We start from the raw sequence: 19,010 nt of genomic DNA on the forward strand, positions 1-19,010 counted from the left end.
CTTCTTTAGCAGACAACCATTTTCCATTCTCTCAACATGGCCAAACCACCTCAACACATTCATATCCACTCTAGCCGCTAACTCATTTCGTACTGAATAATTAGGTGTTGTATATTTTTTGGGGGGAGGGAAGAGTTTTTATGAAATGAAGGAAAGTGTTCAATTAGTTTGTCTCTATCTTTCTCTTAAATTTTGTGAGTGTGAATTTTTTTTTTTTTTTTTTTTTTTTTTTTTGTAAAACTAAGTCAACTTGGGAGTTAAGTTTATGTTTGATTAAGAATTTGGAAAGCAGGGGAATTATGCACTTGAAAGTAATTTTTTACCTTTGTTTGCATGCCCTTTGAATAATAAAGTAATTGCTATGATAAACCAATTATGTGTATTTCGTAAAACAGAAAATGGCTTATTCTAACATTTATTTTCTGGTTACTTTTCACAAAATGCTTGTTGTGCATTTCTTTGTGGATGAAAATGTATTCTTGTTAAGATTAAATATGGTACACAAAATTTAAAATTTTGAGCGCCATTGGATGTATTTTGTGCTCAATATTTCTACTCCCTTTGGTGCCTTTCAATACATCCCATTATTACCAGTTTTTTCTTTCTTAAAATATTTATGTATATGAAAATATAACAAATTATGTAAAATTATATATCAGTAAAAAGGAAAATTGTTTAGCTACTGGTATATGGTAAAAAAAAAAATTTCAAGTCCTATATGAGTTGAGGTGGGCCTGGAGTTTAATCACCAAAAATATTTGGTAAGGGGTTAGCACTCAAAGGGTTAAAGATACTTTCTTGGGTATACAGTATACTGTAAACAGTAGTGACATAACTAGATTCACAACGATGACAAAGGTGACATTTATTGTTTGATAAATGCTATAACAGTTTTTAACACTTTTTTTCTACAGATGATTGATAGTTTCCATGGAGACACTGATTATGGTTTGCAAGAAGACAAAGGTACTATTAATCACTCAGGCGAAGTTGACTGTCATAACCCAAAAGAAGAGGAAACATCCTTTACATGTACTAAGCAGAACAGCAGTCATTCTGGAAGTGTATACTCTCCGCCTTTACACCAATCTTCGTTCATGCCAAAAAATGAATATGTATCCCCTCAAGTCACTACGTGTCCATCAGCTCAAACGTCTACAAGTGATTTTCATCCAGGGCCGCCATTTGTTACCCTGCATAGTAGTTGTGTTCTCAAAGGTAAAGATTATGTTTCTAATGCGCAAGGACATGTTGCATCCCATCAAAGTGCCAGTGTATTACCTAAATCAAAAATGTCTAAGACTGGAAATACAAAAACAGATTCACAAAGAGAAGTCGGTTCTAGTATAAAAACAGTTCCTATGGTTTTTAAAATTGTTCCTGATTTGACTGGTGTTCATGGTGTTGATGCTTCTCAAGTACCACCTATAACTGTTGTAGGTGCATTGTCTGGAAAGAATGAAGTGAAGCAAATATCTGAACCAAAGTTAATATTGAACAAATCACCAACATTTCAAACTATAAATTCAAAATATTTTCCTAGTGATGATATGAAGAGACAGGAAAGACTCAAACTGAAAACACTTTTGAGTATTAATAAAGAACTGAAGAATTTGTCAAAGATACAGGAAAATATTCTTAAAACTCAGGAACAGATATTGAATGCTGTAAAGAGTAATACCCCTAGTGAAGAGACTTCTGATATCAATAAGAGGCAAGAAATTTTACGACCTTTGAAAAGGTCAAGAAAAAAATAGAAATTACTTTTAAAAAATATAATTATAAATAATAATTAGAGATTAAAGTCACTAATCTACATCTGTTTAGATACCAGAATTTAAAAGGAAGTAATATCTACAAATGTTTAAAATAAAGTCTTATAATATAAACCTTATGCTTTTCAGGGACCTTCAACTACTGTACTATGGTTCAGTGAGAGACTAGATTTATCAAGTAGATTAAGCGAGATGAGGATTAGTAGAGAACAATTAATCCCAGTTGTTAAACAATGACTTTCTTTAATGATGAGCTCCAATGTATAACAAAGAAAAAAGGTAGCAAATTAAACTGGTTTTGCCTGGTACCTGCTCAGAAATTAGAAGACAAGTGTGCTTCATTTTATGGGCTCGCAAAAAATTTATCTTTAAAAGGACCAAACTTCGAGGACTGGCCTTAAACTTCATGGTCTTTTTGCCATCTGCTACATTACCATTGGCTTTCGCAATTACCTGATGTTGCAAATGTAAGACCACATGAACCTATTTTCATTAAATTAGAGAATGTAAAACATGAATATTTCTAAGAAAGCCAGTTACTGTTTAGTCTTACTACTGCTCCCCTTCAGTACTAGCAAGAATGATTACTAGCTAACTATATATCATGGCACCCATCTCCTTAAGTTGGTAAGCCACTGAAAAGTTTCTTTAATTTCCGGAAGTAGACATCCCTTATTTCCTTATTCAATCCTTACCTACTGAATGAGGCTTTTGCAGATTTTCAATTAATATCCTCCATCACATCAAACAGACCCAATCGAATAGCCGATGTAGTGGAAGAAGTGTCATTCTAGTTTATTCTATTATTCCTTTATCACTCTTTTTTTTCAATATTAAACTTACCCGATGATCATATAGCTGTCAGCTCTGCTGCCCGACAGAAAAAACCTACGGGCGGAATACGCCAGCGATCGCTATACAGGTGGGGGTGTACATCAACAGCGCCATCTGTCAAGTAGGTACTCAAGTACTCGATGTCAACATAGAACCAATTTTCTCTCTGTCGTGCCACTGGCAAGACCTACTAAATACGCTGTTACTAACTGGATTGGTTTTCACAACGATTTGGTGAAGTACACTATTCCAGTTTTGGGCTTTCGCTATGCAGGGGTTTTATCTTCATTTCAAAACTTGAACTCGTTTTGGATAGATTTAATTATGGTGACGAAGAGAGTATGGACTCTCTTTCACTTTTAAATGGCCGACCCTTCCCTTAGACGGAAGTGTGTTTAGGTTTTTGGTAATTTTGCTTAACACGTTATAGATCTATATATTTTATATCTCTCCGCCTTTATAGGCCTCTTCGATTAACTTTCCATTTATTATAAACATATAACAATAAATTTTTATGTTTGTTTATATGCGACCTTTCCTGATAGTAGGCGGTCCTAACTTGGAACCGAAGTTAATTAACATTGAGCCCGTTATATCGTATTTACCTTTAAAGAATTTAATACTTTTTAAATTTTAATGTTTTATGAAAGAATTTCTTTGATAGTCTCGTACTGTTTTCAAAGATGAACTAACGTTTAGTTTTTAGTCTACGCAGTTGTTGACGTTCAGGACGTTCAACATGCGCTCTATCGTTACGATAGAGAGAGAGTGTATCACGGTTTCACTTTGCAGTAAGAGTAAACCGATTCTGGCGTTTCGTTCATTCTTTCTTAGCTTAAATGGTTTAAATTCTAAATTAAAGGAACTTTTTATTTGGAAAACTTTCAGTTTTTTCCTTTAGCAAATAACATGTTTTAACGATATATAATTGGGCTCTTCTCTCAGGAGCGAAATCAAGAGAGAAAGAGAGAGAGAGATAGAGACGGAGGGAGAGAGAGGAGAATAAACGTTTCGTTCAAGCTGGTAACGTTGTTCTCGTTTTTTACTCTCCTCCCTAGTCGCTGTAGGGGAAGAAGGTAAAACGTTTCTAGGGTTTTATTCTTGTTCCCAGGCTATGTGCGGTGAGAGATTGTAAACGTAGTTTATTTGATCTAGTGTTTAGTCTTTCCCAGCCACTGAATTCTTTATCTTTATATATGTTTTCTGTTGCATTGTACGACTGTTTTCGCAATTACTACCTTTTAATGAAGGATAGGATTGCGTGTTTCAGGTAGAAATCAGTTAAAGTTTCGATTTCAGTGAAATAAGTGCAAAACAGAAAATCAAAGTGATAAAGTGATATGCGCAAAGTGTTACAGTGTTGCGTCCGAGGGTTCGTCTGTTCGTGCCAGTCGTTCACCTAGTCCGGGACCTCTTACAAGCTCCCAAGCCCAGGGGAGAAGTAATGTCGAACGACTTATGGGTTCCACAGGCCTTGATCAACGAACAGACTTTTTTCCCTCCGTGGTTTCGGGCGTATCTACCCAAGATCGCCCCACCCACACAAAGACGAGAGAGCCCATTTATTCCTCGTCTGCGGAAGAGGTTTCTCGTAAGAAACCATGGACCACATCTCGCAGCTTTTTAAGTGCAAGTCGGTCCCTTCCGCGCAAGTCCAACGGCCCAGGTGTAGCCACTGGGTCAGTTCGGACTCGCTGCAGTCATCCGACGACTGCACACCTCCCAAGAGAGGCAAGGTGGTACCGCAACAGGCAGTAACTCCGTCTGTTGCCGCACCAGCTGTTTTAGACCCTCAGTCACAACGGACAGTAGCTCCGTCTGTTGCCGCTTTTGTAGACCCTAAGTGGTCTATGCAGACTCAGTTAGCTGCGGTTATGCAGGCGTTTCGTGCGGAGAAGGTTGACACTGCTCCCGTTAGCCTACAACCTGCCACGGTTGTGCGCCCAGCTCACGCTGAGGCTGCCTGCTCCCACACTCCGGCTGCGGAGAGCTCCACCACCGATGCGCAGTCGACCCTGCCAGACGCATGTTGACGTTAGCCGACGTGCGGCACCCTCCGTTGACATGCGTGAGCTACCGCATCAGCAGTGGGAAGGTGGAGTCAAGCTGCCGTGTTTTGACGCGATGCGTTAGTTTCCGCAACCCACGGCAGTCCCCACCACGCACCACCACTCCGCTTTGGTTGTTGCCTGCTCCCACACTCCGACTGCGGAGAAGGTTGACGATGCACCCGTTTGCCTACAACCTGCCACGGTTGTGCGCCCAGCAGACGCTGCGGCTGCCTGCTCCCACACTCTTGTTGTGAGAGCTCCTCCACCCATGCGCAGTCGACCCTGCCAGACGCATGCTGACTCCCACAGACACACGGAGCACTCCGTTGCCGTGCGTGAGCTACCACAAGCTGCCGTGTTTTGACACGGTGTGTCAGCCTCCGCAACCCACTGTGGTTACCGCCACTCACCCGCAGCAGACTAGTCAGTCAGGAGTTGAGGCTTCCCCACACAGCTTTGGTTGTTGCCAGCTCACAGACTGTCAAGCAGTTACATGACTTTGCCTTCTGGTCTGCTACTAATGCACCAGTGCTGTATGTCCTCACGCACCTGTTGTGGTTGACAGTTCAGTTTTTTGACAGTTCACAGACTGTCAGGCAGTTACATAACGTTGCCTTCTGGTCTGCTGCTAATGCACCAGTGCTGTATGTCCTCACGCACCTGTTGTGGTTGACAGTTCAGTTTTTGACAGTTCACAGACTGTCAAGCAGTTACATAACGTTGCCTTCTGGTTTGCTGCTTATGCACCAGTGAGACCCTCACTGAGATAACCTAGCTTTTCTCGGACATGGTTCCTGTGGATGAGAAAGTGCTGTTCTCCCTCCTACTGATATTCCTTTGAGGACTCTGTCATTTGGAGAGGAGCCTTAAGCTGCTTAGCCTCCTATGGACTTTAATTAAAGCATAACAAAGCTTCCAGGGATGGTAAATGGTTCCGCTTCAGTCGCTAACCCCGTCTGTTGCCACACCTGCTCCCGTAGACCCTAATGGGCTTTGCTGCAAGACATGCAGTCCAAGCTTGTGTCCTTGATAGAGGATTTTTTACGGAGAAGAACCTTCTGGCCAACAACCTTCCTACCGGTTGGTTGTGCGCCCTGTTGACGCTGAGGTATCCTACTCGCGTCCGCCAGTTGAGGTGGTTCCTCCACCGATGCGACCCAGTGTGGGTTGCCAGTCGCACGTTGACGTTAAGCGACTCTCGGAGGTGGTTGTGGACGTTCAGTGTGTCACTAGGAAGACGTTCAACAACCAGCAGAGGTGACTTGTTGTGACGCAGTGCGGCAACCTCAGCAACCCGGTAGGGGGTTGACTGCACAACCCAGACAGTCTAGACAGTTTCGGGTTGACGCTGTACTTCCTCGCGTCCCCATGGTTGACAGTTCACAGACTGTGCAGCAGTACCATGATATTGTGTCCGGCTCCGTCACGCATCCACCAGTGCGACCGGATTCAGCGAGTCAGACGTTGCCCACTCCGTTGCCGTTTCCTCATCAGTTTCGGATGAGGAACCCTCTGATGAGGACATTGCTGAACAAGACGATCAACCCCCAGCCCTGCTATCCATCCAAAAGATGCTGAAGAAGGAACGCTGCCCTGTCAGGCTGTGGATGAGTCTGGTTAGGACACTGTCATCCGTGGTTCAATTTGTGTCACTTGGAAGACTACACCTCCGTCCTCTTCTGTATCATCTAGCTTTTCACTGGAAAAAGACAAGACGCTAGAAGCGGTCTCGATCCCGGTTTCCGGAAAGATAAAGTCTGGTCTGACTTGGTGAAAGGACTTTATCAACCTTTGAAAGGGTCTTCCCCTGACTGTTCAGACTCCCAATCACGTTCTCTTCTCGGACGCATCGGACGTAGGCTGGGGTGCGACATTAGGCGGTAGGGAATGCTCGGGATTATGGAACTCGAGTCAAAGGACAATGCATTTCAACTGCAAGAAGCTACTGGCAGTACGTCTGACCTGGAAAAGCTTCAGGTCTCTCCTTCAAGGCAAAGTGGTGGAGGTGAACACGGACAACACCCTGCTTTGACGTACATCTCCAAGCAAGGAGGGACCTACTCTCTGACATGGTACGAGTTCGCAAGAGACCTCCTCACCTGGTCAACAGGTCTAGACTTTTCACTAGTAACGAGGTTCATCCAAGGCAACTTGAATGTCATAGCAGATTGTCTCAGTAGGAAGGGACAAATAATTCCAACAGATTGTACCCTCCACAAGGATGTATGCAAGAGACTTTGGGCCACCTGGGGCCAGCCAACCATAGATCTCTTCGCAACCTCGATGACCAAGAGGCTCCCAATAGTTTGCTCTCCTATCCCGGACCCAGCTGTAGTTCATATAGATGCCTTTCTACTAGATTGGTCACATCTAGATCTATATGCATTCCCTCCGTTCAAGATTGTCAACAAGGTACTGCAGAAGTTCGCCTCTCACGAAGGGACAAGGTTGACGCTAGTTGCTTCCCTCTGGCCCGCGAGAGAATAACTCACCGAGGTACTTCGATGGCTAGTAGACGTTCCCAGAACACTTCCCCTAAGGGTGGACCTGCTACGTCAGCCACGCGTAAAGAAGGTACTCCAAGGCCTCCACGCTCTTCGTCTGACTGCCTTCAGTCTATCGAAAGACTCTCGAGAGCTAGAGGTTTTTCGAAGGAGGCAACCAGAGCGTTTGCTAGAGCAAGGAGAACATCCACCCTTAGAATCTACCAATCGAAGTGGGAAATCTTCCGAAACTTGTGCAAGTCAGTATCCGTATCCTCGACCAGTACCTCTGTAACTCAATAGCTGACTTTCTCTTATATCTGAGGAAAGAACGTTCTCTTTCAGCTCCCACTATCAAGGGTTACAGAAGCATGTTGGCATCAGTCTTCCGTCACAGAGGCTTAGATCTTTCCAACAATAAAGATCTACAAGACCTCCTTAAGTCTTTTGAGACCACGAAGGAGCGTCGTTTGGTTACACCTGGTTGGAATTTAGACGTGGTTCTAAGATTCCTTATGTCAGACAGGTTTGAACCGCTTCAATCAGCCTCCCTGAAAGATCTCACCTTTAAGACTCTTTTCCTGATATGCTTAACCACAGCTAAAAGAGTCAGTGAGATTCATGCCTTCAGCAAGAACATCGGATTCTCATCCGAAACGGCTACATGTTCTACAACTTGGTTTTCTAGCCAAACACGAGCTGCCTTCTCGGCCTTGACCAATATCGTTCGATATTCCAAACTTATCGTATGGTTGGAAATGAACTAGAAAGAGTATTATGTCCTGTAAGAGCTCTTAAGTTCTATTTTAAAAACCTTTACGAGGCCCATCTGAAGCTTTATGGTGTTCAGTTAAGAATCCATCTTTACCTATGTCAGAGAATTCTTTATCCTATTTTATCAGACTGTTAATACGAGAAGCTCATTCCCATCTGAATGAGGAAGACCAAGCTTTGCTGAAGGTAAGGACACACGAAGTTAGAGCTGTCGCAACTTCCGTGGCCTTTAAACAAAATAGATCTCTGCAAAGTATATTCGACGCAACCTATTGGAAAAGCAAATCAGTGTTCGCGTCTTTTATCTTAAGAATGTCCAGTCTCTTTACGAGAACTGCTACACTCTGGGACCATTCGTAGCAACGAGTGCAGTAGTAGGTGAGGGCTCAACCACTACATTCCCATAATCCCATAACCTTTTTTTAATCTTTCTCTTGAAATGTTTTATTAATATTTTTGGGTTGTCCGGAAGGCTAAGAAGCCTTTCGCATCCTACTTGATTTGGCGGGTGGTCAAAGTCATTTCTTGAGAAGCGCCTAGATTAGAGGTTTTGATGAGGACCTTTAGTATGGGTTGCAACCCTTCATACTTCAGCTCCTTGGAGTCGCTCAGCATCCTATGAGGATCGCGAGGCTCAGTAAGGAAGACGTACTTAAAAAGGCAGAGTAATTGTTCAAGTCGACTTCCTTACCAGGTACTTATTTATTTTATGCTTGTTATTTTGAATAACTGCTAAAATGAAATACGGAATACTTAGCTCAAAATAATGTCAACATGTAATGCTGGTCTCTACCCACCCCCCTGGGTGTGAATCAGCTATATGATCATCGGGTAAGTTTAATATTGAAAAATGTTATTTTCATTAGTAAAATAAATTTTTGAATATACTTACCCGATGATCATAAATTAAAGGACCCACCCTTCCTCCCCAATAGAGACCCAGTGGACAGAGGAGAAAATTGGTTCTATGTTGACATCGAGTACTTGAGTACCTACTTGACAGATGGCGCTGTTGATGTACACCCCCACCTGTATAGCGATCGCTGGCGTATTCCGACCGTAGGTTTTTTTCTGTCGGGCAGCAGAGCTGACAGCTATATGATCATCGGGTAAGTATATTCAAAAATTTATTTTACTAATGAAAATAACATATTTATAGCCTTTTACTATACCTCCGTTCATGCTACTTTTCTTCCAATTTGCTGTCCAACCAATTAGATTTTAATTAAAAATGCAACTACAAGTGTTTCCATAGTTGAATTTTGGTCTTGAATAGCCTCCCAAACCTTAATGGTGGATCATTGGCCTGAATTCATAAATCTGATCATCATGTACCAGATACCTTTCTCTTGGAGTTAACTTACAGACACAGGAAGACAAGTTGTTCCACATAAATTACCTAGAACTGAAAGCAGCCTATCTAGTGTTATTCCACTTCATGGACACTGTCAAGGGTCACTCGATAATGTTGATGAGTGACAACACAACTGTTGTGATACACAGTCGGCCAATACTTTCCATGGCTTCTGTTTCACATGTCAAAAGACAATGCAATACCTATTAGACTAAAATTCACATTATTATTATTATTATTATTATTATTATTATTATATGCTAAGCTACAACCCTAGTTGGAAAAGCAGGATGCTATAAATATTTCCTATTTAAACTATGAAAACTTTAACAGAACAAGAGGAAGAGAAACTAAATAGAAAAGTGTGCCAGAGTGTACCTCAAGCAAGAGAACTCTAACCCAAGGCAGTGTAAGACCATGGTACAGACACTATGGCACTACCTAAGAATAGAGAACAATGGTTTGATTTTGGAGTGTCCTTCTCCTAGAAGAGCTGCTTACCGTAGCTAAAGAGTCTCTTCTATCCTTACCAAGAGGAAAGTAGCCACTGAACAATTACAGTGCAGTAGTTAACCCCTTGGGTGAAGAGAATTGTCTATTAATCACAGTGTTGTCAGGTGCATGAGGAAAGAGGAGAATCTGTAAAGGATAGGCCAGACTATTCGGTGTCTGTGTAGGCAAAGGGAAAGAACCTTAACCAGAGAGAAGGGTCCTATGTAGTACTGTCTGACCAGTCGGAGGACCCCATAACTCTCTAGCGATAAGAATTCACGGTGCTCGACAATTTCAAATAGCCCGCTCCTTTAAACTGGATATGCTTCTCGCCACTCCCTTTTCCTCCCAGCGTATTCACACTCCCGCATCTGACTTTGCTTTAGTCTTCTGCCTGCCACCTCACGTGTACCACGTCTCATCTTGGTCTCCTAATTCACGTGCTTTGTCTGACTTTGCCTTGCTTTTGCTAAGCCTTTGCTTCAAGATCATGGCCCCCAAGCGTGCTTCTGCTACTTCTCAATGTACTACCGAACAGCAGCGGAAGGTCATGACTCTTGAAGAAAAGGTGAAAGTGCTTGATAAATGTAAAGAAGGGATGAAGTACACTGCCACTGGGAGACTTAGGTGTCAACAAGAGTACCGTGTGGTACATAGAGAAGACTGAAGGTAATATTAGAGCGGCAGTTGTAGCCTGTGCCCCTCGCAGTGCTAAAGTTGTATCAGGGGTTAGGTAAAAGGGCATGCTTAAGATGGAAAATGCCCTTTTTAATTGGATTGAAGACCAGCACCGCAATAGCATTGCTATCGACTCGCTCGCCATCCGGGAGAAGGCCAAGTCTCTTCACTGCCGTTTCATTGACCCCCAGCCGTCAACCAGCCAAGGTGCCTCAACCCCACAGACACCTTTTCAAACTAGCGTCATAAAGATTTCTGAGGAGTTAGCCTCGCGTACCATGAGGTAGCGGCAAGTTTCCTTGACGAACTTCAGAACCTCATTGTGGAGAAAGGGTACGGCCCAGAGCAAGTCTGGAACATGGATAAAATTGTAAGTTTATGGTCATTTTATATTCAAAATTCTTATGTTATGTTGCCTGTTACTTTACGTAGTAATTTTGTTAAAATCTTGTTTCATATTAACTTAAAATTTGCCTTAATGTTGTACATGTGTTTGCATTACGTACATATACGTAGATATTTTTGCCAAGTTTGAATAATCTTCACTAAACTATAGTGTTTCGTTTATTATTTAAATCTTTACATTTTGAATATGCATGATTGTTCAAATCTTGTTTTAATTTCCCCAATGTAGAGACACGTGTCTGGCATAGGTGCATTCGGTACGGTTGTATGAATCTATATTTTGGCCATTTTGAATAATTTTTTGATACTTTTAGGTACAGTATTTGGTTTATTATTTAAATCTTTGCATTTTAAGTATGCGTGAATGTTCAAATCTTGTTTTATTTCTCTAATATAGAGACATGTGTCTGGCATAGGTGCCTTCGGTACGGTTGTGCTTATGATATATAATTTGGCCATTTTGAATTATTTTTTGGTACTTTCAATTACTGTACAGTACAGTATTTGGTCCCCCATAGTTGCGTTCAGTACGTTTGTACAAAACAGATTTTGAGCAAAGCGATAAATCTAATTATGGGTGAGATAGCCATGTCGTCCTGATGGAATGTTCCTTTAGGTAGCTTTCTAAGGGATATTTTGCTACAGTGATACTCCCAGAGAATTAACCATAGGTCTTCAGAGTTCTAACTCCTGGCGTGAGTATCCTTGATATATCTTTAAGGATATCACATAATATCGGGACGTATATACGATACGACACAGCAATCTTCACCCGGAATAGATTTAACTTTGGGAGGGAAGAGTGGCGAACGAAGGGGATTCCCTCACTGTACTACTATGGCCCTTTATTCCTAGTTGCATTTAAGCTGGAATAGCTGCAGATAGAGTAGTTTCGGGTGGGGTCTTTTCATTAAATATATATATTTTTTTTTTTTGGCATGGCTATCTCACCCAAAAATAGATTGATGGAAGCTTACCAGAGAATTAACTTGAAAGTTCTATGTCTGTGGGTTTGTACAAGTGCCTTTACTTTGAATGAGTTCCTTATATGGTCTCCTAGACCTTTATATATATATATGACATTACCGTTATTTGTCATATCCGCTAAGTTTGGAACTAACTTAGAGCTTCCTGCCCCCTGCAGGGAAATTGTCGACTTCGGCTAGAAGGATTCAAAGTTAGCATTTCCATAGGAACACGAGGGAAACTTCTGGTTGTTCTTTGGAAATCCTACTAACAAGGTATCTATTTTAAGGAAAATAGAAAGGCTCTGGAAATCTTTATTCCTAATTCTGAGGATAAAGAAGACGCAGATACATTCTTTTGTTGTTATTTTCATAACCAAAGCAAAAGATAGTAATGTATCGTGAGAAGGAATCTAGTCTTCATATATGAACATCCTGGTATATATATATTTTTAACCTGTAAAGGAAGAATATACATATATTAATTCATTTGTTAAAATGCCTCTCAATAATGTGAAGCTAATTTGTTTAGTTTCACTTAGATGTTGGATATGCTTCAACACTGTGTACAAATATTCACACAGCACTGGTGTTATTGGTTAGATTCTGCACCTATATAGAACAGTCTATAAATCACCATAGTGATTTTTACTAAAAGGTATTACACTTGAGGGTGCTAACACCTGATTACCCGATACACTGTTGAGTCCGAAAACAGTCCACTGTTCATTGCATCACTTGACGACAGGTTTTATGACCACAGAGTGTTTTATCTCGTGCACTTGGTTCGCATAATGTTTATAGAAGACTAGATGATTTCCAACCCGTATATGAGCGGAGCCTATCAAAGTCCATGTGTTGAAAGAAGTTCAACGAAGAAGCAACTTTTCTTGGATCGTGACCTGCGGGTACACTTCCACGATCCGCTCTGCGAATAAAGTAGGTGAGTTTCCCCCTCAATTGTTTTAGGGATAAGTTTGATCCTGAGGTTTCGCCTCAGAAGAGCTCTCCCTCCTTGAAGTCTGAAGTTTTTCGAAGATAGACCTTAAGACACTCTACTGGACATAGAGTGCTCTCATGACACAGTCAAGAGCTTTCACCGAGAAGGGGAAAGCTCTGGAGGAAGGAGCAATGAAGTTAGGATGCCTCTTGCTCAATGCTGAGACTTTGGAGTTGGTATATCCGGCTCCCTTTAGGGTCTTGGACAGAATAGCCTGTGCCTTGTCATGCTCAAAGACAATGACTTCCTTCGGTTCTGTTTCCTCACAGGATGCTGGTTCATCCCGCAGTTTCACGTAACAATTTGGGTGTGCCGAAAGACTAGGCCAGAATTGGAGATCTTCAAGGGGTTTGGCCCCCAACTTCTCGGAGATATAGAGGTTCCCATTCGTCATAGGCATATGCTCCGTGTACCTCCAGGAGTTGGTTTCGGAGCAATGAGGTAAATCAGAAACTCTAAGAGGCTTAGTAAAGCCTCTGGAAACACCAGAGCGTTTCCCTTCTCTTACCTCTTTCTTCGTCTCTGAGATCTTGCTTAATCTCCTGCTGTTCCTTCCGGAACACTGCCATCATCTGCTGAATCGACTCTAGGAGCGCTTCGCTCCTGCCAATCAGCGCATCCGGATGGGGAGTTGGGGCTGAAGAGGTTGACGGCACAGGTTGATATGCCGTCACGGGAAACCGAGGGTCCTCAGTTACCGTCGACACGGATCCATCTTCCTCCGTAGGTGGTTGAACCACATCTTCAGGGTCTTCTTGTAGAAGGTCCTTTTCGGTGTCGGGAGACACCTCCGACATCCTTTCCTGGTGGATGTCCATGCTTTCCAGTGCCTTATTAATATCTGCATCCACTGTCAGTTGGATGAAGGGAGGCTTGACCTGTACTTGGGGCACAACCGTGCTGGATTGGGCCTTAGGGAACAGAAGGCACCTCAAAGCTTCATTATGTAGGTAAGGTCCCGGAGAGTTCTTCTGGAACCCTCTTACCCACCTCCGAAGTTTCTCTTGCTGTATCCCTTGACTGTGTAGTGTCAGGGATATCTTCTCCAAATCCTTCGGTCATCAGGCCCGAGCAGATGGAGCAACCCTTCAGGTCCCAATACCTCAGGGATCCAGATACGATGCAGCAGGGGGCACTAGACCTGCACATCGTATGCCCACAAAAGTCCTTACTCTTGTGGTTAGAACACGACTGCACACTTCACCGTTGGCTCCTCCTGTAAGGAAAGAAATGGTGAAATGATTATAGGGTTATTCATATCATCGATATAAATGCACATTTAAAAATAGTATTGCTCACTATTATATTTAATAGCTTAGGATAGTAAGCTAGAAAGGAAATAGGAAAGACACATATCTGTGTTTCCTCTCCAGGCAATTGTTGTGACCTCCGTCAATATTAATATTTTAATTTCCCTATGAGGGGAAATACAGAGGGGAATAACTCCCGCACGTAGAGCTGGAGTCAGTGAATATTTACACTAACTCCTCCACTTGTAGAATATTAATACTGAACGGTGATTTATAATTGTCCCGATGATCCAAAGATTCATCAGGGTGTTGAAGGAATACTTCACCTCAACATTTTATACGGTCTCAACAATAGACTATGAAAGGATACACAGAGTATGTTAGAATTACTTGTACTACTGTATCATTGTATACTGTAGTTTTCTAACTGCTGCATTATTATATACTGCAGATATACTGGCTACTGTATTTTCATATACTGTAGTTTTACCGGTATACTACCGGGTTTAGGCTAGTGCCTAACTGATAGGGAGAGAGAAAGAATGGAAAGGAGGATTCTGTATTATTATGGTTTAGCACAATAATTGGAAGTGTAGGGGGGCTACTGCCGCCTACTGCCTCCTTCCCAGAATGAGAGTTCTAACGGAAGGGGAGGAATGCATTTTGATTCTAGCTTCCATCCAGCCACAATTTTTGCTGCCGGCTGTACTGACGGTTGCAAGGTTTGTGGATGGCAGTCCAAGAGAGGACTGAAGAATTCTCAACAGTATACAGTAATGGGTTTCCCACCGGCAGCTGTCAGGGCCGGCTCAGCCTTCCCCCCGGGGCATTCGCTTGTAGGAACCCGGCCGGTAAATCAGTCACCCCGGCAAACGGGGTTGATTGTAGAATACCGGCCAAAGGAATATTGTGACAACTAGGCCAACACTAAAGGACAGAAGGGGGAGGGAAAAGGGTCTTATAGTTTACAGGGGAGAAAGGCGACAGCAAGTATGCCGTCAACTTTCGGCTGTAAATCAAGAAAGCATGGCTTCCTGTGCCGACGCCTTCGTGGGTGGCAGGGGAATAAAAATTCCTCTGTCGGCGACATTGTCGGTTATAAGACATGTCTTATAGTCTACAAGGGAGAAAGGCGGCGGCAAGTATGCCGACCACTTTCGGTTGTAAACTAAGGAAGCATAGCTTCCTTTGCCGACAACGTCATGGGCGGCAGAGGAATCACGATTCCCCTGTTGGTGACATTGTCGGCTGCATGACAATACACCCTGAGTTACTGTCATACTTCAAAGCCGGGATACTCGGTAGCAAAGAAGATCGACAGTAAAATACTATCCAAGTCAAGCTGGAGTTAACTACTCGTTGGCGATGACGAAAGATAGGGTTGCCGTTTGGGATGGTGGCGCTCGGGGGAAGAAGGGTTTATCCTCTTTTTCTCTAAAAGAGAAGCGTATCAAATTATACTAATAATTCTAAGGGATATATATATCCCCAACCGAATTAATAGAAACGATACAAGAGGTTAAACAATGGGATTAACATTTCTAATGTATACCAAACAGGTTAAGCTAGTCTAAATCGAGTGGGGACTGCAGCTACGAGTGATACCACCGGGATCCTATCGTATACTAAAGAAACATTATACTTTGGAAGAGGAAATATATATATATATATATATATATATATATATATATATATATATATATATATATATATATATATATATATATGCAATCTTCACTAGTATAATTTTGCCTAACTAGCTAGAAAAGTTCTTTATAGCTAAATACCGGGAGTGTCGCACTACTAACTAAATAATTGCATTTATGACGTGCGACAGCGTTCTCAAAATGGCCGCCTCCGGAGATGGCTATGCTCCACTTAACACATCTAAATTATGTTAATTTAACTGCGAGAAGGGAGCTGTAAATTATACACAGGAAAGATTAAATACTCAACTTTCCAGACGGTGAAGATGCTGGAGATTGCATGATAATATTCCAGAAAACAGTAACAACACTGAGAGAAACATGGGAGCGCACTTAGCTTAAATGCCACAGTTCAAAGGAATGAAGGGCCATAGTAGTACAGGGAGGGGTCCACGGTACCTTGTAACGGCTCCCCTTCGTTCGCCACTCTTCCCCCTCAAAGAGTTAAATTTATTCGGGGTGAAGATTGCTATGTGTTGTATCAAAAATACGTCCCCTGATATTATGCGATATCCTTAAAGATATATTAAGGATACTCGCGCCAGGAGTTAGAATTCTGGAGACCTATGGTTAATTCTCTGGGAGTATCACTGTAGCAAAATATCCCTTAGAAAGATACCTAAAGGAACATTCCATCAGGACGACATGGCCGAGCCTAAAAATATATAATTTTGCCATTCGTTCCGTAACTGAAATACAAACCAACGCTATTTATAGATAGGGGTGTTATTTTCGGCAAAGTTGAAAGGACAAGCCATAAGAATTTAGCGAGTGTTAACTTCCCATCCTGCTAGTTGGGGGGGGGGGGGCAGTAATCCCTCTCAACCCCACACCTATGATTGTGCTTCACTTTGCTTTTGGCTCGAATGGAGAACGGTTGGTACCGTTCTTAGTCCTTGCCTATTTTGGACTGCCAATATTCTTTGTCTTCTTAACCTTTGTTTTTCTTTCTTATATATGAAAACATTCTTTATATTTTATGCATAACAAGAGAGGATTTTAGTTCATTACAATGTTGAGCTATGTTGTAGCATGAAAATTTCAGTTTCACATTCTTAACCCTTTCTGAAACCTACTTGCTCTTTTCAAAGTATTCTATCTATTACAGGTTCTATTCTATTCAGTATTACCTTGGAAAAAACTTTCTTACCTACTGGTGGTAATGTGAACCCTTGCAAATTCTGGGCTCTCAAATCTCCCTTCTTGGGTACTCGAATAATAATCCCTTTCTTTTTCCATTTACTGGGTGTGACATCATCTCGCCACATATGATGGAATACTGTAATTCTCTTAACACAATGGGTGTCTGAAGCTCATCAGCCTTCAACATTTCAGGTACAATACCATCCATTCCTGATGACATAGGTTTTCAGTTGTTTGATTGCCAAAACATCCTCTGCCAATCTGATGTCACTTACATCTGTATGAAGAGCATCTTCGACCTCAAGGATATCTTAATTCGGTGGGAGTGGCTTATTACTGTAGTGTCTTCAAAATGTTCTTAACATGTAGCTATTGATAAAAGATAAATTTGATATGATATACGAAAGATATTGTACGTGCCTTAGGGCTGGCTCAGGAAAAAAGTATCTGCTATTATGCACAATAAAGACCTTATTCAGTGTGTTGTTGAAAAGGCTTTGTAGATTAGTTGTGCCATCAATATGAAGAGAAGCATAATTTAAGATATAATGAAACTTTATATTCTAGATAGAAAGGTAAACTCTTGAAGAGATTCCTACAAGCCAAATTCTGATCCAAGAGAAGGCAAAGGCTGTGCTTGAGGACCCATGTTAAGACCATCTCTTCAAAAAGGACACTTTGTTGCAAGTCATGGGTGACTTAATAGGTTCAAAAAGCACTTGAGCTTGTACAATATTTTCAAAATGTAGGGAGTAGCTGATACTGTTGCTACCCAAGAATTTCCTTAACTGAAAAAATTAATTGATGAAGCACAAATTCCTCCAGAACCCTTATAATTTCGACAAGAATGGCTCATATTGGAAGCGAGTGCTGAATAGTGCTTATAATTTAGTTCAAAGGAAGAAAAAATAATGACAGTACAAAGTATCCAATTATATGCTAACATTAATGTTAGGAGATATCATTAATGATGATTTAAAGCCAAAGCCACTGTTAATCTACCTTGCCCTGAGTCCTAGGAACTCGAGAACATCATAAAATCAATCCTTCTTGTCATTTGGATTGCTAATCAAAGGCATGTGACACTAAGATAGTTTTTGAAGAATGATACAATTTCAGTATTTAAAGATTATTGCAGGGAAAAGAAACTCCTAGACCAAAATCCATGTAATTTTCTTCCCCCTAAACACTACTACTCTTTCAACCAACAACCAATTGAAAAAAGGCATCACAGCTCTCTTCAAATGGTACTAAGTATGATGTAACTTACATCAGGCAGTTTATCAGATAATTGCATAAACATTTGGGAGTTAGGAAGGCCTCCAACATTTAATAGACAGCATCAATCGTCAGTGTATCTTGGACCGAATTGCCAAACGGCAGTGAATGGTGCATGGAAGAAATGTTGCCCCCAATTCATTTATGATTTCAAAGGTTTTGATGAGCCAGTAGAGAATCTATCAAAGAACTTGGTCTCTCTTAGTTAGGAACTTAATCTGGAGTTAAAAGATTTTGAAGAGTTGATTGCCCAAGCCCGAGTTAAAAGATTTTGAAGAGTTGATTGCCCAAGCTACAAGTAACCGACAACTAACAAATAATTGTTAGAGCTAGGGAATGAACAGAAAATTGAAGAAAGTTTAACTGATCCAGAACCAAGGAACTTCAAGTTTAAAGAAATGTGAATTTTTTATCAATGTATGGCAATCTTAGTCTCAGCATCCTACATCTAATCGTTTGGCAACAGTATCTAATATTCAAGATGCATTCCTTGCATATAAGATAATTTTCAAAGACAAGAGAAGGAACACTTCTGTAACAAAGTTCAAAGCAGTTACTTGGAATTTATCGCCTGATGTTGATGCCGAAGAACCACCAACATCAAAGAAACCTCTTACAGTTCCTATTTCATCACCAATCACATCGTTATCCTACCAGCAATTAGTTTGAGACTTACAACGCCACCTTCTTCCATGTCCAGGAAGTGGAAGAGATGCAAAATTCAAGGTAAAGTAACCATAGTTAAGGTGTTGGTATTGTATAACTATACATAGATGAACATTGTACATCTTTCAATAATACTTGCATTTCATGACAGCTTAT

General features: G+C 41.4%; 1 protein-coding gene across 1 annotated transcript; it reads left to right on the forward strand.

The window, feature by feature from the left end:
* The first annotated feature begins 884 nt into the window (after nt 1-884).
* LOC137639217 (uncharacterized) lies at nt 885-1,889 on the forward strand. The gene has a single exon (XM_068371510.1). It carries the CDS (start codon nt 915-917, stop codon nt 1,755-1,757), a length of 843 nt encoding a protein of 280 aa, XP_068227611.1. The 5' UTR covers nt 885-914; the 3' UTR covers nt 1,758-1,889.
* Nucleotides 1,890-19,010: the final 17,121 nt, after the last annotated feature.

This window comes from Palaemon carinicauda, chromosome 4, assembly GCF_036898095.1.
Source record: "Palaemon carinicauda isolate YSFRI2023 chromosome 4, ASM3689809v2, whole genome shotgun sequence".
Lineage (NCBI taxonomy): Eukaryota > Metazoa > Arthropoda > Malacostraca > Decapoda > Palaemonidae > Palaemon > Palaemon carinicauda.

Coding starts and splice junctions, on each gene's coding strand:
- LOC137639217 (XM_068371510.1), top strand. CDS start 915: ATGATTGATAGTTTCCATGGAGACACTGATTATGGTTTGCAAGAAGAC.